Raw genomic sequence first — 21,951 nt, 5'->3', positions numbered from 1 at the left:
ATAAATACATGTTTATTGTTTTACAAGTACGAGTATGAAAGGAGATAAATGTATAACCTACAAAAAGCTAAAAGCACTTTATCAGTGAAAGGCAGGATAATTACTACATGATGTAAAATGTCTCAGGGTTTATCCTTGTTATGATTCTACTTTGGTTGAAATGACAAAACGCTTCACAGCTTTAGTGTGGTGTCAGGCTCAGAAAACTTGCCCCACATAAATTTTGTAAAGACATCATTTAGCATTCACTGATTTCACAGCATCTCAATTTGAAGATGACACAATTTCTCAAAATAATTAATTTCAGAGCATCACAATCATAATTTTTATCAGTTTGTAAGTTTCTTCCAGTTTAACCAAAATTATAACAAGTCAAAAGAATATGCAAGGGGTTTAAAAATATGGTAAATTACAGTAATAATTCTTAATTCTCCACTTAAGTTCTACTCTAATGCCTTATTGAAAGTGACCCTAGAGCTGGGTGTCCTTGACCTTCTTTGTGTCATGGACCCGATTGGCAGTCCTGGTGGAGTCTATGGACCTCTTCTCAGAATAATGTTTCTTGCCTTCATACATAAAAAGAAGTGCTCCATTACAATTAAGAGATTAGTGAAAAATAAAGGTGTATTTTTCCCCATCCAAATTCAGAGATTCCTTGAAATGTATCCATGGCCCACTGGGAACTCCAGATTAAGAACCACTAGTCTAGATTTCCCAGAGGTTATGACCATAAAGTAAAAGCTCTCACAGTCCTTTCCAACCAAAAGAAGCTTTAATTATGGGCCCAGCTACCAACTGTCATCAAAGAATAATCTAGCTAAGCTTGAAAATGTTAATTTCCTAAAAATTGGGTTATGAACATTCTTCAGAAAGGGAACTCCAGCTCAGGCACAACCTACTTTAGGAGGCCCTTCCTAGCTGGTAACAACCAGTTTCTTGAGTATTTGACAAAGTAGTGAATCTCACTCAACCAGATATAATTTTTCTTAGAGTAGGAGAGGTATTTAATAAGGACTAGCCAACTCATAATCTGCAGAAAATCTTCTAGATCAAGATAAATGTGCAAATCTGTCCAAATTTATATATATATGTGTGTATATACATATATACACATACATATATACATACACATACATATGTATATCTTCCTCTTGTATACATGTATGTATGTATATATATATCTATGTGTATATATATATATATATATATCTACACACATGTATTTTGAAAGTATAATTTTTAACCATAAAGCTGGCCAGACATGGTGACATAGCCCTGTAATCCCTGCTGCTGCAAAGGCTGAGGTTGATGAATCCCTTGATCTCAGGAGTTCTGAGCTGCACTGGGCTAATGCTGATCAGACATTCCCACTAAGTTCAGCATCCATATGGTGGCCTGGAAAGTGGGGAGCAATCATGTTGCCTAAGGAGAGACAAACAAGTCCAGGTGGGAAACTGAGCAGATCAAAGCTTTTTTGCCAATCTGCAGTGGGATCTGGCCCGTGAATGACCACTGTACTGCCATTCTGAAAGAGACGGGTATACCTAATCTAAAAAAAAAAAACAAAAAACAAAAAAACAAAAAACAAAACATACATAGGCAAATAAATATACGAATGAATGAATGAATGGTCGCCATTGCTAAGGTTACTATAGATGACTCCTCAGCTCCCTCTGGGGTTTAGATGAAAAATTTCATCATATACATATTTGCAGTTTTATTGCATATCATATGTTCCATTTGGGGTGTGCTACCCCCTTTTTTTATAACTTTAAGACAGGTATGTCCCATACTTTAACTCCAAATAATGTAACTAACAAGATACTCTAAGACCTGATGCCTTTATTGGGGATAGCGGATAGAAGGAGGTGGAGCAGTGCATAGAGTGCAAGGCCTAGAATCAGGAAGACTCATCTTTCTGAGTTTAAATCTGGCCTCAGACACATACTAGCTGTGTGACCTTGGGCAAGTCACTTAACCCATTTTGCCTCAGTTTTATCATTGTAAAATGAGCTGGAGAAGGAAAGAAAACCCCAACTAGAGTCACAAAGAGTAGTACCTGACTGAAAAAAATGACTGAACAACAAAACCTTTTTCAGGTGAGAAAGTCCCTGTGATTGAGTTATAGAATAAAATGTATAAAATTGGTGTGAACAATTCCTAGGCATCTATAGTAAATCAATCAAAGGTATAAACTAGATGTGAACAACCTACTTAATCAAGCTGGGAAGGAATTGAATGATTCAATCATTGGATTAAATCCAATGATAAAATGTATTGAGACTGGTTGAAAGAATTAGATACTCATTAGAACCATTCTGGCAGCTGCTTTGATAGCAAAGTCTTGGGAGCACTTTGAGAAGGCAGACCAGATATCAGAGGAAGCAAGAGTGGGGAGAATGAGCCCAAAGAGAGTGTAACACTCCCCTGAACCACCTCCTCCCCACCACTGACCATGTCACTGGAGAAAATGGACTAGTAATAAAGTAACAAATACCCAGTTAGCTAGGTGGCTCAATAGATAGAGAGCTGGACCTTGAGTAAGGAATTCTGCCTCAGACACTTACTAGCTGAGTGATCTTGGGAAAGTTGTTTAACCTCTCTGTGCCTCGGTTTCCTCATCTGTAAAATGGGGATAATAAAAGCACCTACTTTCCAAGGTTGTTTTGAGGATAAAATGATACAATGTCTGTAATTTACAAACATTAAAGTGCTACATAAATGCTAGTAATTGTTATTATTATCATCATCTATTAAATAATACATCTAGCCTGAAGCTGAGAAAGAACAAACTAGACAGAGAGAAGGTTCAGATTCAAGATGTTAAAAAGGATTCCATGATTTGAATCCCTACCAGGAGCAACACACACACCTTAGGGGAATCTCATGATACTCCACAAAAGGAGAAAAAGACTTTCATCCAACCAGGAACTGTCAGATATCTCTCTGGGTATCTGCATCGGCTCTTTAAGCGTGAACCCACTTTCCCCTGAACACTTAATGTAATTGTGAGAGAGTATGTCCCAGACTTTTTGGAAATTGTTTTAACCAATTGTTCTTAGTACATTACTTTAATAAAAATCAGTTTCTAAAAAATCTAGTTAACTCTGACTGAGAAACTGACATCAACTGATAATCGATGAGGAACACAGAAGTTGGGGTTTTTGAGTGACAGCAAAGAAAATGCATCAGACATTCGGTGACTCCTTATAAATTTGAGGTGAGAAGTATTTAACTACTCTCAAGGGCCCTGGCCTGCCAGTGTGAGTTAGAGTTGGAAAGTGGGCCCAGCAGGTAGCTACAAAAGGCAGGCCATTTTTAATGGAAATCTACACTATTGCTTATAAAAGATATCACCTCGATCTAATGTTACATAACATTGATTATCTCTTTCCCAAGATCTGACTAGAACTGAGTGATAAGGAGACATTATTATCTTTCTCCCCTTTCTCCTCCCTGCCACCCACCAACATGCAGAATGTGATGATATCTCAGTTGACAGTGCCAACGTTGCCAGTACTAAGAGGGGTAGGTAAGAATGCAACCTCCTCAAAGCTGGTTACCAGAGGATAGAAGGTTTGTTTATTTGTTTGTTTCGGCAACTTACAAAACTATCTACTGAGGCATAAAGAGACAGCAATCTGCTATGCGACATCTATTTTTATGCATATCTTATCCATAAAAATACAATAATGAATGTTTTGCAGTATAATAATTCTCAGTAATAATGTTCTACTACTTGTACAGAGCCTTGTTTCTTCCCCCATTTTTTTCAAGATAGCTTCTTTATATTCAAATAGTTTCCTTTAGTCAATAATAAAAAGAGAAAACGAATTGTTTAAAAATTACACAAAAAATAAGCACTAGCATTTATGTAAGCTCAGCTGGAAAATTCTGCCCCAAACATTTATTACTCATATACAAACATACATGCATACATACACACATACACATGTATATGTATATATATTTATATTTCAGTTACTCTTAATAATAGAGATTAGTGAAGGGATACTCATCAATTCAAGAATGGCTAAACAAGCTGTGGTATGTGAATGCAATGAAATATTATTGTGCTATAAGAAATGACAAGCAGGATGATTTCAGAAAAACCTGGAAAGACTTACATGAACTGATGCATAGCGAAGTGAACTGAACCAGGAGAATGTTGTACACAGTAAAAGTAATATTGTTTGATGAAGAACTGTGAATGACTTAGCTGTTCTCAGCAATACAACGATCCAAGACAATCCCCAAAGACTAATAATGAAGCAAACTAATTACCTCCAGAAAAAGAACTGACATTGTTTGAATATAGATTGAAGCATGCTATTTTTCATTTTTTTTCATTTTTTTCTCTTATTAGAGTCTTCTCATGCAAAATGACTAATATGGAAATGTTTTACATAATTGCATATGTATAACCTATATTTGATTGCTTACCTTCTCAGGGAGAGAGGGGACAGGGAACAGAGGAAGTGATAAATTTTGGAATTCAAGATTTTACATAAAAATGTTTTAAAAAGTAACAGAGATTACATATTGTCCCTAATAATTACAATGATAAATGTTAATAATAATAATTCCCATCAATATAGTACACTACAGTTTTTCAAATACCTTCATCCTATCAACATAAAGTTGCTTAAATTTTGGAAAACCTAAACTAGGTAGTGTCAATATTATTCTCTTCATTTTACAGGTGAGAAAATTAAACTCTAAGAAGTTAAATGATTTCTCTAGGAACACATTGCTATTAAGTGCTGAAATTGGAACTCAGACCCAGTTTTTCTAACTTGAAGTCCAATGCTCTTTCTAGTCCATCAAATAACATGCATAGATTGGCACAAAACTATATGTTGTTTTATCCTTTCCCTTCAGATTTATTAAGTAGTGAAATTTTACTAATTTCTATTTTCCATCTACATCCTTTTTTTGCTACTACAAAATTTTCCTGTTTGAAATTCTACTTCTCTTAGGCTATGCTTAAAAAAAAGAAAGAAAAGTCAAGACCACTAAATCCAAGGCATATGGATAAGCCTCATAGCCAAAGGAAATTCTTTGGTTTTTTTTTTTTGTTTGTTTGTTTTTTAATGAGGCAATAAGGGTTAAGTGACTTGCCCAGGGTCACACAGCTAGTAAGTGTTAAGTGTCTGAGGCCGAATTTGAGCTCAGGTCCTCCTGACTTCAAGGTTGGAGCTCTATCTACCGTGCCACCTAGCTGCCCCCAAAAGAAATTCTTAATGGCAGTTTCATTCAGATATTGATTCAACCACCATTTAATGCACTATAGTAGTATAATGGGGGAAGAGTTTGGGGGAAGGAGCAGGGAGAAAGGCCAGAATTTAGAGTTAAAAGACACAGCATCTACTTCTAGCTCTGTCATTTTCTAGGTGACTTTGGACATGTCATTTCATTGCTCAGAGCTTCTATTCCTTCATTAGTAAAAAGTAATGGGTGGAACTGGAAAGTAACAAATTTAAGCTTGAAGTATGATGTAATGGGAAAACTTCCTAACAATCAAACATGTCCAAAAATGTAGAGTCTTCTGGAGAGGTGGTGGTTCCCAAGTATTGGAGACCTTTCAAGCAGAGGCTGGTCAATCATTTGTTCGGTATACTGTAGAAGTGATTCTTGGTCAGGTATGAGTTAGATGGAGGCAGCAAGGTGGTATAGTGGACAGAGCACGCCAGCACCTTTGCCAAGAAAACCCCAAATGGAGTCACAAAGAGTTGGAAACAACTGAAACAACAAGAGGTTAGATAAGGTGGTGTCTCACATATCTCTCAACTCATATTCTGTTATTCTGTAAGACCATGCCTGTCTGACTCTTTTAACTTCAGGTCCCCTTTTCATTATAACACACTGCTTTTCATGGGCTGATTAAAGTGACCCACTTTACATCCTTGATTTCAATCAAAATGTCACCATTATAACAAACATAATCACATAATATTAGAAGTTGCCCATTACTAAAGGGAAATGGTCAAGAAGGAATTGCTACAGCAGGAAGAATTTTGGACTAACTCACCTCTCCGGTTCTTTCCTTCTGACACTGAGATGGTATTGTTGTAATATGCTGACAAAGGACCTTAAGGAGTCATGTCCCAAAAACATTCCATAGAGACAAATATCTGTCTCTAGAAAGAAAGTGCATAGCTCCTCAGTGTAGTATAATGAATAAAACTCTGGATTCTCAGTCAGGACTGGGAGTCAATGACCACCCTCATTTTACTCATCTGTAAAATAGAGATAATACCACTTTATTGCAAAGATTGTTGTGACGATCAAATTAGATAATACATGCAAAGTATTCTACAATCAATTATTTTTATTAATTTATTCCAGCATGTCTGTCTGTCTCCCCATTTCAGAATTGAGAGAAATGATTATTTCCTTCTTATATTGATGACCAATTATGGAATTAAGACTAAGGTTTTTCCCCTTCCTATTTCCTTATTCAGAAATCAGCCCCTGTAGGTTATCCAGCCAGTCTCTGAAGGGCAAGGCTGATAATAAGATGAAATATGCGTTAGAAGCACCCAACTGGGAAACTTAGATCTTGTCAAAAGGTAAAGAAATTCTAGTGTAAAGAAAGTGGTGAATTCCAACCCATTGTGTTTCATTCAGACAGGTCTGGATGGAAGTGGATTCCTCCTTTTGTCTAAATTGCTCTAGACAGGGGTTAGTCTGATACGGATTAATCTCTTTTTCCAAGGCTAAGTGATCAGAGCCATGTCCTCCAGATTCTCATTGGAATAAGCCCACCTCTCATTATAATATTCATTCTCTCATTAACCAATCAGAGTTGATTTCCACCTTCAGGATCACTCAATCTTCCAAGAGTAAATAAATGTTGAGTGAGTTCCATGAGGAGTCTTTTGGTTTGAGAAGCAGCCAAATGACCATCCTTTTATTAATTACTCACTAGCCATAATTAGTAAAATGACTAGTTACCCAGAAATTGCATCTCAGACTTTCTATACATCACAAAACATAGGACCATGAACATCAAGTATAAAATCTGAAATGTTTTCTTCTAGAATACTCATTAGTATAAAATCAAATAAAAACCCACCAAAATTTTCACTGGCTCAATCACTTTTCTTGTGATTACACCAGGGGTGACTAAGTGAAGAGTTTCTAAAATACACCATTTAATTAGTGGGAGTTTTTTCAGGTCATTTTTGGAAATTTCAATTTTATGTTTACCTGTGGGAAAAGTAAAAAGATCATAGAGGAATGAAAAATATTTAGGAAAGCAAATTTGTATAAGCTTAACAACACTTAAGGGTAAAGCCTACTTCAAATAAATATATTTTAATATTGTTGTTGTTGTTGTTCAGTCATTTTCTGGCACATCAACTCTTTGTGATCCCATTTGAGGTTTTCTTAGAAAAGACACTGCAGTGGTTTGCCATTTCCTTCTCCAGATTTTAATAATGGCTATATGCCAAATCAAATAAAAATTCACCCTTTTCTTTATTCATTTCCTCAAGTAGCTCACAATCAAAAATTGCCTAAAGATCTGGAAAGCAATTTACATATATTATCTCATTTGATCCTGACAACAGCACAAGGAGGCAAAGGCTATTAATGTCCCCAATTTTACAGATGAGGAAAGTGGGGCGTGGAGAATTTAAGGAAATTGCCTGGAGTTACACAGGTCATGAGTGCTAAGGTAGAATTTGAATCCAGGTCTTCCTGATTTCAAGACCAGCCTTCTCTCCAATAAGCCAGTCAGACAGAATAATGGAATAATTATTCTAAACAAAGTACAAAAGAGGTGGTTGGCCATAATGGAAATGAAACAAATACTAGGCCTACTCTTGTGAAATCAAACTACGAGCTATCTAGGTCATCTTTAGTAGGCCTCAGTCTCCTGACTATAAGGTCATTAGAATGTAGCCAGTTGGAAATGTGTTTGGTTGTGAATTGTTTCTTCTGTTCATTCTGGCTTCCCACACCACCCTCATAAGGGTTAACAGACTGGCAAGAGCAGCACAAGAAGGGTGAGAAGACTCCTGCCTCTCTCGTCACCACTCCAACTCGCCTTGTCCCTGAACACTCTATCATTCCTTTCAGAAGGTCCAAAAATAGCACCAAGAAATCATTAAGCGACACATTCATTCCATCTGGAATGTCACCTTTGAATGAAGGTGCTTCGATGCTTTCTTGACTGAGGCGCATGTATTATTTAATACATATAATGTCAGCTACTTGAAAGAAGGATGAGGATCAAGCCTCCTAAAACCCTCAGGTCCCTTCAGTCAAAATAAAGTGGAAATCTGGGGCAATGATGCAGGTAACAGGCAGAAGTGCTGGGATTCTGACTTGAATTATTTGGAGAGCTGCCTCATCTTGCAATCTTATTTTTGTCAACAAAGTTCAACAAAAGTTAGATAACAGTATTTGTTAAATAAGAATTACCAGTTTTACTTTTACACTCACTAGTCAACAATGCTGGGAGTTACTGGTTACAAATGGGGAGTGGGAGACAAGGTGGGAATAGGGTCATTCTTCTTTTAGCTTAAATAGAAGGCATGAGCCTGTGTGTAGGGCTCTACAACCTCACTCTGTTCAAGTGGGTAGAGTCACAGGATCAAAGATTTGGAGAGAGAAAGGATTTGAGAAGATATGGAGTCCAGCCTTCTCACTTCACAAATGTGGAAACTGAGGCCCAGAGAAGGTTAAGTAATTCGTTCAGGGTCACACAACTAGTGTCTGAGGGAGGATTCAAACTCAGGTCTTCCTTACTCCAAGTTTGGCACTCTAACCACTGTGACACCAAGCTGCGTTTCCCCCCACCACCGAGGGGGTGGAGTAGGGTGGGAGAATATTTCCTGAGAGTCCCTGTCTGACAACAGGCACACAGTTCCTACAGGTCCAGAACAGGTTTGATCACTTGGTAAGCCTAAGCATCGGGGTTTATGTTCCTATAAGAATAATCCCAGAGGCACCTGTTCATCTCCACTGAGGGATACATAGTGGTCTCAATATCACAGGATACCTAGTCCATTGTCAAAATCCTGATACCACTGGTTTCTGAAGCTGCAGACATAGATCCCTTTCCTAATGCTTTAGCCTCCACCTTGTTTGCTTTAAACCAGGGTTTTAAAAAATATATATTTTTATTTATTTTGTTAAATATTTCCCAATTACATGTAAATTTTTTCAACAATCATTTTTAAAAATTTTGAGTTCCAAATTCTTTTCCTCCTACCTACTTCCCTTCCTTGGAAAGGTAAACAATAAATCAATTATACAAGTGAAGTCAAACAAAATATAGTTCCATATTAGCCACGTTGCCAAAGAAAACCTTAACAAAAAAATAAAGCAAGAAAAATAAAGTTAAAAAAAGTATGCTTCAATCTGCATTCACAGTTCTTCACTTCTCTTTCTGGAGTTGGATAGGGACTCAATAAAGTTAAACTTTTTATATTCCTATGTGGGAAGATGATAACATGTAACTCCTAAGAACTTTGTCTTTATAATGGCACTTAGAAGCAGTCTACATTGACAAAGGGCATGAGTGTGAGTCGATTATGTTGGGATGATCTCAAAAAAAAAAGTGAAGGAGTGAGAAAGAGGGATGTACGAGGGAAAGGGGGAAGGAAGAGGTAGAATGAAAAAAATTTCCTCACATAAAAAAGTACATAAGAAAACTTTTCTAGTGAAAGGGGAGAAGAAAGGGTCATGGGTGAAGCTTGACCCTCTCTCTCATGTTAACTGGTTCAAAGAAGGAAGACTATATAAACACAATGAACTGGGTAAAGATATATATCTTAGTCAACAGGGAAATAGGGTGGGAAAGGGATAAGAAATAGCCTTGGAGGATGATAAGCTGGAAGGTAGATTAAGAGAGACAGTGGTTAGAAGAAAAACAGACTTTTGAGGAGGGACAGGACAAAAGCAGAGAGAGAAGGATAAATAGAAAAAAAAACCATACAGTTAGTAATCACAACTATGAATGCAAATGGGGTGAACTCACCCAAAAAACAGAATCAGATAGGAGAATGGTTTAGAAACTAGAATCTGACAATATGTTGCTTACAAGAAACACACTTAAAACATAAAGACACACACAGAGTTCATATAAAGTGCTGGAGCAGAATCCATTATGCTTCAGCTGAAGTAAAAAAGGGAGGATTCGCATTCATCATCTCAGACAAAGCAAAAGCAAAAATAGACCTAATTAAAAGAGATAATTGGGGAAACACATTTTGCTAGAAGTAACATAGACAATGAAGTGATATCAAAAATTTTTGCATATTTCTCTGATAAAGGTCTCATTTCACAAATACATATGGGACTAAGTAAAATTCATAAATATGAGCCATTCCTCAATTGATAAATGGTGAAAGGATATGAACAGGTAGTTTTCAGAAGAAATCAAAACTAGCTATGGTCACATAGTCGTATGAGGTAGCTAGGTGGTGCAGTGGATAGAGTGCTGGGCCTACAATCAGTAAGGCTTATCTTCCTGAATTCAAATCTGGCCTCACATATTTGACTCCAGGCCTATCACTCTATCCACTACACCACCTAGCTACCTAGGAATCATTTTTATTTGTGGATATTACATAACAAAAACTGATACTCTGTTTTCCTGGGGCAGAGATTTGACATTATTTTATTTAATTTATTTCCTTTCCACTCTCTTTCATCTAAAGAACTTTACATATCCTTAACTTGGAACAGGACACCCCACCACCACCACCACAACCAATGGCTTTCAATTAAATAATTGAAGGTCTAACATTTTCCCCCTTTCTATTTCAATTCAATCCATAGCACTGAAAAAATGTAGCCTTTCTGAACGTTCCCTCCCTTTAACTGTAGCATCGAATTATGAACCATTTGGCCAGTGGCACAAACAGTTACAATGAGGAAACAACTTATTCTTTGAAGGACTATACTTGTGCAGTATTGCTTGGCCTGGTCTCTTTTTACATTCCGGATATAGGATGTCTCAACATTGTTAGTTCATACTATATGGCCTCATATTTGTTCAACTGTTAGAAAAACCTACACCCAGTTTAGAAAAACCAAGAAAGTTCTGCTATTTCCAACTAGTCTCTCTAGGAATCACTTGTTGCCAAAACTTCATGTTACTCTACAAATGTCCTGAACCATTCATATATCTTCCAAGTAAATCCACAGCAATGAATTTTTAAAATCCAATGAGTACTTTTTTGGGCAGGGAAATCTGTGTATAAAGTATATTGTTCCAGCACTCTAAAAGATAAGTACTAAACTAAATCAAAATCAGATCAGCAAAAGTCAATTCAATAAACATTTATTAAGTACCCACTGTGTGCCAGCCACTGTGCTCAGCCTTGGGGCAGCAAAGACAAAATGAATGAACAGTAGATAGGTACCCTGGAAAGAATGTTGAAGTAAGAGTTAGATGGTCTAAGCTAATCTGGGGCAGATAGGTAGTTCATTGGATGGAGTACTAGACTTGGAAGACTTGAGTTGTTGACTACTAGAATCATGTGAATAAAAAAATAATCAATATTGTGTACTGTATAGCAATTAAAATAATTATTGTGTTCAAGATACTATGTAATCAAAAGCTAATGGATTTATGTAGAAAACTGCATAAATTAAAGACTTAACATATTGAAAATAAAATGCATTTTTTCTCCTCAAAATCTAATTCTAAGGGAGCGGGTGAAATTTTATTACAGAATAAAAAGATGGGGAAAAAACTAAAATGAAACTATGGTGGATTTTCCAAATATCTTTGAGTGAATGCTTCTTTTTATTATGACTTTTAGAAATGGCTTGGTAACGACGCTGCACATATTTCAATGCACATCTGTGGTCTGGACCTCTAATGTTTTGTGTCTAAAATTAGAACGCTCAGCTTGAAAGAGTGCCAAGGCAATCATGAAAAGGGCTATAGCCTAAAGGAGATCAGGCCCAGGATGGAATACAGACCAGGAAAGAAACTGTGGATGATGAGTATGGGTAAAGAAACCATCTGTTTAACTCCTGGCAGAAATACAATAAAGCTCAAAGTCTTACTCTGGACGAAGTATACAGTAGAAAACAAAATGAGAGCGTGACATTAGGAATAATAAAAAATCATACCTAGAATATTATGAACAGTGTTCATAATCAGAGCATATAAAAATCATACCTTACCTTTGTATAGCACTTAATAGTTTTTCAAAGGCAGGTAATATCATTCATTTTACAAATGGGGAGAATGAAACTTAGTGATGTTGTGACTTTCCTAAAATCACATAGTAAAGGGTGAAGTCCACACTAAAATCCAAGGTCTCTCCCTCTCATATAAGTAGAAGCTCCATTTCTGATCTCTGTATCTTTGTACAGGCTTTGCCTCATTCCTGGAATACTATTCTTCCTCATCTCTGTCTCTTAGAATCCCTGGCTTCCTTCAAGATGCAACTCAAGTACCACTTTTTACATTAGGCCTTTCTTGGTCCTCTTAGGTACTAATGCTGTTCCTATCAAGATTACTTTGTATTGGCTTTGTATGTGTTTTATATATGTGTGTGTATAATATGTGTGTAAACATACACACACATATGTATGTTTCCTCGCCTGTTAGAAAGCCGGCTCCCTGAGGGCAGCGACTCTTGTTTTAGTCTTTGTATTGCCAGCTTCCAGTAGAGTACTTGGCATGCAATAGGCGCTTAATAAATGCTGATTGCTTGCTTAGTATATAATAACAAATATATATTAATTACATGTTGCAGTTATTATCAAAAAGGGCTTACTGGTACAGTAGAAGGTGGTAATGACAAATTTCAGAGGCTGTGAGGTACTGTGACTATTACTGAAGAAGTGTAAAACAAGGAGATTAGCTGTAGCAAACAAGCATCCTCCAAAACAGTATAACCAGTTGAAATAATGACTCTTCTGTAACTGGCTAAAAGAATCCCTCAAAGGTGGCTTGAAAATTACTTCTAAAAAGAGTATTGGTGCCTTTCCAACAAAATCTTGGATAAATCAAGGATGTCCATCATGATCACTATTATTTAATATGGTTCAAAAAATTCTAGCTATAGCAACATGAAAAAGAAATCAAGGCAATAAGTTTAGGAAATTAAGTAAACAAAACTACTGCTTTTTGGATATGCTATGATGGTCTGGTTAAAGAACTCCTAAATTAATTGAAACAATTAATAATTTAAGTAAATCTGCAGGATAAAAAATAAATCCACATACGTCATCAGCCAAAAGGTTATATATTACCAACAAAACCCAGCAGGAAGAGATAGAGATACTCCAGTCAAAATAATTAAAGAATGTATCAAATATCTGTGACCCTATCTAGGGAGACATACAGGAACTAAATAATACACCTAGAAAATAGTCTTTAAAGAAATAAAGCCTAAATAACTGGCTAAGTATTTATTGCTACTGGGTAGGCCATACCAATATAATGAAAATGACAAAACTGCCTAAATTACTTTACTTTTTCATTGTCATACCATTCAAACTACCAAAGAATTCTTTTCCACAGCTATGATGGACTTCGAACAACTGAATCTCATGCCTCCTTCAGTGAAGTTCTCCCCAACTCTGATACTCCGCCTAGTCTCATCACTTCATGGTTAGGATACACACACATCCCTTCATACTTGCCTGTCCCAGTGACCCTGAATCCATGGCTATACAAAACCCAATACTTATAACTGACTCACCACTTACCTCAACCTTACTCCAGCATCAAATGCCCCAGCTCCACCTGTGCTTTTCACCATGATGTTTGAAATACCTATTTTATAATTATCATTATATGATCCTCTTCCTTTCTCACTCCTTCCATCTTCCAGACCTCACTGAAACATGGTTCTCTCTCGAATATACTGCTTCCTTCACTCCCCTCCTTTATATTACTAGTTAAAATTTTTCTCATACCTCTAGACCCAGGATGATCTGTCACCTTGAGGCCACAAGTGGCCCTGTAGGTCCTCAAGTACATCCCTTTGAATCCAAACTTCATAGAACAAATCCTTTTATTAGGGGGGCAGTCTAGAGTCTAGACTGTCTGGTGATGGTGGGGGAATCAATCAATCAATCAACAAACATTTATTAAATACCTACTGTGTGCCAGGCACTGTACTGAGTGTTGGGGATACAAAAAGAAGCAAAAGATAGTCCCTGCCTTCAAGGAGCTTACAATCTAATGGAAGAGACAACATGCAAATAATATAGACAAAGCAAGCTATATACAGGATAAATAGGAGATAATTAACAGAGAAGGCACTAGAATTAAGACGGATTGGAAGAGGCTTCCTGTAGAAGGTAGGATTTTAACTGGAACTTAAAGGAAGCCAGGGAGGTCAGTAATTGGAGTGGAGGAGGGAGAACATACCAGGCATGGGGGACAGACAGTCAAAGAAAATGCCCAGATCTGAGAGATGGACTGTCTTGTTTGTGGAACAGCCAGGGGGACAGTGTCACTGGATCCAAGAGCAGGTGTCAGGGAGGAAGGCATAAGAAGACCAAAAAGGTAGGAGGGGGCTAGGCTAGGTTATGAAGGGTTTTGAGAACCAAACAGCTTTGTGTGTTTTTTCCTAGAGGCAATAGGAAGAGGCCACAGAAGTTTATTGAGTGGAAAAGTGACATGAACAGACCTGCATTTTAGGAAAATCACTTTAAGGGCTGAATGGAGGAGGATTAGAATGAGAAGAAGCTTAAGGTAGGCACACCTCACAGCAGGCTATTGCAATAATACCGGAGAGAGATGATAAGGGCTTGAACTAGAGTGGTAATCATGTCAGAGGAGAGAAGGGAACATAGACAAGAGAAATTGCAAAGGTAAAATCAGCAGGTATTGGTAACAGATTTGATGAGGAGGAGTGAGGGATAGTGAGGAATCCAACATGACTCCTAGGTTGTGAGACTGAGGAACTGGAAGGATAATGTTGCCCTCTACAGTAATAGGGAAGGTAAGAGGTGGGGAGGGTTTAGAAGGAAAGATAATGAGTTCTGTTTTGGACATATAGAGTTTAAGATGTTTACTGGATATCTAATTCAGTATGTCTGAAAGGTGGTTGGGTATATGAGATTAGAGATCAGGTGAGAGTTTGGGACAGTACAGGTAGATCTGAGAAACATCCACAAAGTGATGATAATTAAATACAAGGGAGTTGATGAGATCATCAGATGGGGTAGTATAGAAGCAGAAAAGAAGAGGACCTAATACAGAACTCTGAGGGACATTTACAGTTAGAGGACATGATCTGGAAGAGGATCTGGCTGCAAAGATTAATGGCAATCACCTAGCTGAATTCTTCTAACATTCCCCTCCAAAGAACTTTAAAATAACCCCTCAAATAAAATTTTGTGGCAAAGCCAACAAAAGGTCAGAGTGAGATATTTTTTTCCAGCCTAAAACAAGTGAAGAGGTTGGCGGGAGGGTTCTGTAACACTAGGGTGGAAGTCAGCCCAGAGTGCAACAGCATCATCAGCCATGGGCCTTGGAGGTGGCTGTGACAATGGTAAGAGAGTTGGACAACTGGTAAGAAACAGCTTACAAGGGACCATTTGGTGCAGTTGGCACTGATTGGTAACTTTATTGCCCATATGCAGTTCTGAGTCACAATTCCAGGGTAGAGAGGAGCACTTGCGGTTGGTTACAAGAAAGCACTAATCCCAGTTCTAAGGCAGAAAGGAGCACTAGTACTTGTAGCTGCAAGAGGGCAGGAGACCTGGTCACAGTTTCAGGATCAAGAGGAACACTTATATTTGCAACTGCAAGAAAACACAATAAAGACCATAGTGCAGACCATGACAGTAGTGACCACACCTCTCCTTGGATCATATCACCATGGAAGCACTGAAAATTTGCTGATACCCAGAATTAGCTCTGAAAAAAAGCAGGACAAAAAAGCCTGAAAGTTTGGGACAGTGCCTCCCATCTCACAGACTGGAAAAATGAGCAACACCACCAACAAAAAACAAAATGACCATAAAAATTACAATGGTGGCAGGGAAGACTATAAAATAAATTCAGAGGAAAATAATAATGTGAAAAGGCTACTAGCAAAGTCTCAAAGAAAAATGCTAATTGGCCACAAGTCAAACAAGATTTCCTAGAAATGTTAAAGAAAGCAATAAGAGTGGTAGAGGAAAAATTGAAAAAAGAAATGAGAGTCATGCAAGAAAATTATGAAAAGAGAATTAATAGCTTAATAAAAGAGGTATAAAAATATTGAAGAAACTAATACCCTAAAATAAAACCAGCCTAATGATACAAATGGTACAAAAATTCACTGAAGAAAAGAACTCTCTAAAAAGCAGAATAGGCTAAATGGGAAAAAAAAGGTTTGAAAAAGCTCACTGAAGAAAATAATTCTTTAAAAATTAGAATTGGGACTTCCAGGAGCCAAGATGGAAGAATAAGCAGTAAATCACCATAGCTCTCCACTATTCACCTCCAAACAACCATCAAATAGCACCCCAAAACAAATCCTGGAACAAGATGGGGTGAAGAAATCTTTCAGGCCAAGGAACTTGGAAGATCAGTGGGAAAGGTCTGTCTCACTTGGGTAAAAGGAGAGCACAGTCCAGCACAGGAAGCATCCCAGCAAGCCCCACCTCCACAAACCAGCACGAGTTCCTAAACCCCACTATGGTGGAGCAGGCAAACACCAACCTGCCAACACCAGGACCCCCTACATGCCTAAGCATAGCCAGGGGAATGGGCAGACTCCAGTTCTGAGAACCACCACATACTTCAAAGTAGCCCTGGGCAAACAGGCAGCTGCTACTGGCAAGACCACCACATGCTTTGGTTTATCCCCAGAGAAATACAGAAAAACCGACCTGCCTCAACACATGCCAGACACTAGCATTAGGAGCTCGGTTCACCATCAGGTGAGCTGCCAGATAACCTACAGCCTTCCAGCAGCACCCGCCATCCACCACCCAACCCCCTCAGGGCAGCATCAGACACCAGGGTCCCCCTTGGGCCTTGAGGCAACATCAGTGCAACATCAGGTAAATAGCCAGGGCCTGCATCCCCTGGCACAAGAAGCCTGAGACAGTGCCCTTCCACCCCAGAAGCAGACCTCAAATTTAAAATAAAGGAAAAAGGACAAAAAAGATGAGTAAAAAACAACAACAACAAAAAGAATCTGACCATATAGAAGATCAAGACATTAATTCAGAAGAGGACAACAATGTCAAAACACCTATGGGCTAAATCCCAAAGGAATATGAGAAGGGTTTTTGAGGAATTTAGCTACAAAGGATGGAGGAGATATAGGATGAAAGCAGTTATGAACGATCAAGTGAAAGCTATTTTTAGGATGAGGGAGATATGGACGTGTTTACAGGTAGCAAGAAATTAGCCATAAGACAGAGATTGAAAATAAGTGAAAGAGGGGGAATGACAGAGGAGGGCAATCTGTTGGAGGAGACAGGATGGAATGGGGTCACTTAATCAAGTAGGGGGTTAGCCCTGCTAAGGAATAAGGCCACTTTATCATGTAACATAGTGGTGAAAGAGGAGGGAGTGGCAGAAGGCAGCTGAGATGGGAGAAGAAGAAGAGGGGAGAAAAGAGAGCTCACAGAGAGTGGCTTAAATTTTTTCTGTAAAGTATGAGGCAAGGTCCTTAGCTGAAAAGGTTAGAGGAAGGGGGACTCAAAGAAGATCTGAGGAGGGATAAAAGATTTGGAAAAACTGCTGTGGAAAGTGGGAGAGTGAGCTGATAAAAGAAGTAGAGGTGCTAGAACATGCTTCCCACTCTCCTCTTTCCTTCATCCCAGAGTCTCTTCATGCTGAAAGTCAGCCCCACGCAGACCCAAGCATCCTTCCTAGAGGTGGCAGTGCCCACCCTAATCCCATGATCCAGTGGTTGAGGCAGAAGCTCAAAAGTTTTCATATGAATTTTAATTTTACTAAAATTTGCAGAATTGTATTGTGGATCTAGTTAGAATGGTTGCATGATTTTCTCCATCCTCATTCAACAGCATGTGTGTAGGAGTGAAGATGGCAAATTGTGGGAGTGATTCAAGGCTGAGGATTGATTAGGTGTAACTGGCAATAAAATAAGGGAGCCGGGATTCATGAGATGAGGATGGTATAGAGTTGAATTGGTTCACCAAGGGGTCAAGATGGAGGGAAGAGGAGAAAGTGACTAGTGTAGAGGAGATGGTCTGGGAGAGAGTTGAGGGGTCAAGGGATTGGAGGCCATGGTATAAGTGAAGAGTAGGGTTTTATAAGGAGAGACAGAGGAAGAGATGAGGATTTCAGAATTCTTGAACAAAGAGATGATACATCTGTGAATGATGGCAAGATCAAAGGCATGACCTTTGTGTGTGGCTGAGATGGCTGATGGGAGCTGAGTAGGTTGAGGAACTCAGTGGTATTTGAAGGAAAATCAGTATGTTTGTTGAAGTCCCTAATATGAGGGCAGGGATTGGGAGGAGAGGAAAATTGTGAGCCAAGTATGGAACTCATTGAAGAAGGAATGTGGGTGTCCTGGGGGTCTGTAGCAGCACCTACTAGGGTTTGATTGGGTGTTAGATATGAATAGCATGGATCTCAAAGACAGATTACTGAGTGATGGAGGAGGGGGAGAACCTGGAAGTCACAACAGGGAGCAAGGAGTATTCCAGTTCCCCCACTTCAACCAGTGAGCTGAAGGGACTGACTGAAGGTGCAACCACTAGTGGAAAGAGTGGCCAGGGAGACTATTAAACCAGGTTTCAGTAAGAGTTAGTAGATAGGAGGAGTGGAAGAGGAAACTATATAAGATGAAGGGAAGTTTGTGCTCATGGAACAGGCATTCCAGAGAGCACAGCGGAAGGGCTGGATGGAGTCAGGTTGAAACTTTGGAGTGAAAGGGGGATAGGGATGAGGAATCTGGTGGTAAGGGATGTGGAATGAGATTTGAATGAGGATCTGTGAGAGTTTAGAGTCCCACTGAGTCCAAATATTTCTGGCTCCCCACTTCTACTTCCAGACCCTCTTGCATATACCTTGTGTAAGCAACTTCTCGTCCTTTAAAGTCCGTGCTTCTGAAATTTATCAGCTGATACAGATCTGGCTACTGTCATGTACAGACATTCATCCCTTCCCCAAGACATTATCCTTCCTCCCTCAATGAGTTCAGTGTCTAACTCACAATCTTTCTCTCCTCCCATCTCCTGACCTCATGTTACAGGACTTCAACATATATACATCAATATATACTGATAGTCCCTCAAATATGCTAATGTCCAAGTTCCTCAGCTTATTTCCATAACCTACTTCTTTACTCCTCCTCAGCTACACACAGGATGGTGTGCCATCACCCACAAGTGTTTCACTTCCATTTTCATAAACTACACAATTCTTTTCTGACCCTAACCTCCTATCATTCCAACTTTCCCTATACCTTACAAATCCTAACCCTGTTGTCTTCACTATGACCTCCATTCTCTCCACCCCTTATCACCCCTGCACTAGCTACATTTTCCTCCCTTTGGTGAAGCAACTCAACTCTATACTATCCTTCACTATCAGTTCCCTCCCTTTATCCTACTGTTGTCACCTTGCCAAATTCTGAATTCTCTCAGCAATCCCCTCCTTCACTACTATTCATATACTGCTGAAAAGATCTGGAAGAAATCACAAAACCATGTTACTTGGGTTCACTAAAAATTTGTTATTTAATCTCAACTGAGCCCTCGCTGAGACAATGGTAACATTCTATTTCTTCTTAATTAGTTAACTATTTCACTCTCAGCTGTAGTTCCAAACTTTCTCATTTCTCTTCAAACTTCCCACAGTACCACTCTCATCCCCACACCCCCAGCAGAGGAATTCACTTCATGTTTTACTGAAAAAACTGGGACCATTCACCAAAAGTTCCCCATTCTTCCCACCTCATCATCTCACATCACTCAGATATCTCCCTCCACTATCTCTTCCTTCACTTTAAGCTCAAATGAAGAAGTGGCCCTTCTCCTTGCCAAAGTAAACCCCATTATGTTCATCCGTGATCTTTTCCCTCCTTACTTTTCCAGCAAATTGCCTAAAATTATTATCTATCATCTCTTCTCTCTCTCTCTCTCTCTCTCTCTCTCTCTCTCTCTCTCTCTCTCTCTGTCTTTCTCTCTCTTTCTCCTTCAGTCTCTACTGGTTCTTGCTCTGATAGCTACAAACATGCCCATGTCACTCACATCCTTAAAAACTTCATTTGGATCCTATTCCCACTACCTATACTACTATTCCTGTATCTCTACTCTCCTTCATGGCTAAATTCTTTGAGAAACCAGTTACAACAAATGCCTCTAATTCTCTTCCTCTTACTCAGTTCTAAACCCTGTGCAATCTGGCTTCTGACTTTATTGTTCAACTGAAATCACCCTCTCCAAAGTTAACAATAATATTTTAACTACCAAATCTAACAGCTTTTTCTTAATATTAATCCTCCTTGATCTTGATGCAGCATTTGACATTGATCAATAGCGTTCCTATCTAGATAATTCCCAAATCTATATATTCAGGCCTACTCTCTTTGTTGAGCTATAGTCATGCCTTTCCAACTGCCTCTTGGACATCTCAAACTGGATATCTGGTAGGCATCTCAAACTCAACATGCCCAAATCAGAATTCGTTATCTCCACCCCCCCCCCCAAAAAAAACTCTTCCCTTTTCCAGACTTCACTATTACTAGAGCAGGTACTACTCTCCTCTCAGTTACCAAGAGTCACTATCATGCAGTTATCCAAGACTCCTCATTCTCACTCATCCCACACATCAAATCCACTGCTAAATCCTGTGTATATGTCTACAACATCTCTCTCAGCTATCCCCTTCTTTATTAGACTGCCACAACAGCCTTCTAACAGGGATTCCTGTCTCAAGTCTCTCCTCACTCTAATTCATCTTCCACTCAGCTGCAAAGATGATTTTTCTAAAGCATAGGTCTGACCCTGTCATTTCACTGTTCAATAAGCTCTAGAGACACCCCCCCCCATTAACCTAACATATAAAATACTGTTTGGAATTGAAGACTCATGATAACCTGACCACCTTTTATCTCTCTAGCCTTCCCATATCTTACTCCCCTCCACTAACTCCACAGTCCAGCTACACTGGCCTACTTACAATTCCTCAAACAAAACATTCATTTCTTTCTGTGCCTTCGTCCAGGCTGTCCCACATATCCTGGAAGCTTTCACTCTCACTTCCATGTCTTAGTTTCTCTGGCTTTCTTCAAGATTCAGCTCAATATCCAACTTTTTCAGGAAGTCTCCTGGTCATGTCCCCAACCCCTAAAATACCACTGCCTTATTTTTTTCATATTACCTTCCTCTACTCTCTCTATACTTTGTATATGTAGTTCATGATATGTTGTTTCCTCCATTAAAATGGGCCTTGAGGCAGACTATGTTTTGCTTTCCTTTATCCTCCCAGATCTAAACATAGTAAATTATTACTAAATGCTTGCTGACTAATTGGCTAGCTTAAAAAAGAAAAGAAATTAATCTGGAGCAACAAAAGGTCAAGAATCTTGAGAGAAATGATGAAAAGAAGTGAGAAGGAAACCTAATAGTAATGATCTCAAACTGTACAAAAAAAGTAGTAATCATCAATTGTTTTTAAAGAATGGTTAAGATGATTAAGTACACAGCATACAGATGAAAACAAATATAGGAATAAAATGTTTAATAAATCCACAGACACCAACTTCTGGGGAAAGGATTCACTATTTGAAAAAAAAATTGCTTAGAAAACAGAAAGCAGTTGGCCACAAACTAGATTTAGACCAACATCTCATACCATATACCAAAATAAGATCTGAATGAACACAAGATTTTGATATTAAAGGTTATATCATATACAAATTAGGGAAGTGGGGAAAGAGACAATTTTTGCAATTATGAATAGGGAAACATATGAATAAGGAAAGATTCTTAACCAAACAAAGTACTAAGAAGATTTTAGAATTTAAAACAGAAATGTTTGAT

The 21,951-nt window shown here is 38.5% G+C and overlaps 1 protein-coding gene across 1 annotated transcript in view; it reads right to left on the bottom strand.

The window, feature by feature from the left end:
* Positions 1–21,951, bottom strand: part of LOC114025125 (24-hydroxycholesterol 7-alpha-hydroxylase) — a 114,768-nt gene that overhangs the window by 32,131 nt on the left and 60,686 nt on the right. Inside the window, 1 exon segment of the mRNA XM_027838465.1 lies at positions 7,079–7,212. Within this exon segment, the coding sequence (XP_027694266.1) occupies positions 7,079–7,212 (134 nt within the window).

The sequence above is a fragment of the Vombatus ursinus genome, unplaced genomic scaffold (genome assembly GCF_900497805.2).
Source record: "Vombatus ursinus unplaced genomic scaffold, bare-nosed wombat genome assembly UNPS02014826.1, whole genome shotgun sequence".
Lineage (NCBI taxonomy): Eukaryota > Metazoa > Chordata > Mammalia > Diprotodontia > Vombatidae > Vombatus > Vombatus ursinus.
The sequence above is the reverse complement of the archived record's forward strand: the minus strand, read 5'-3'. Positions and strand labels throughout refer to the sequence as shown.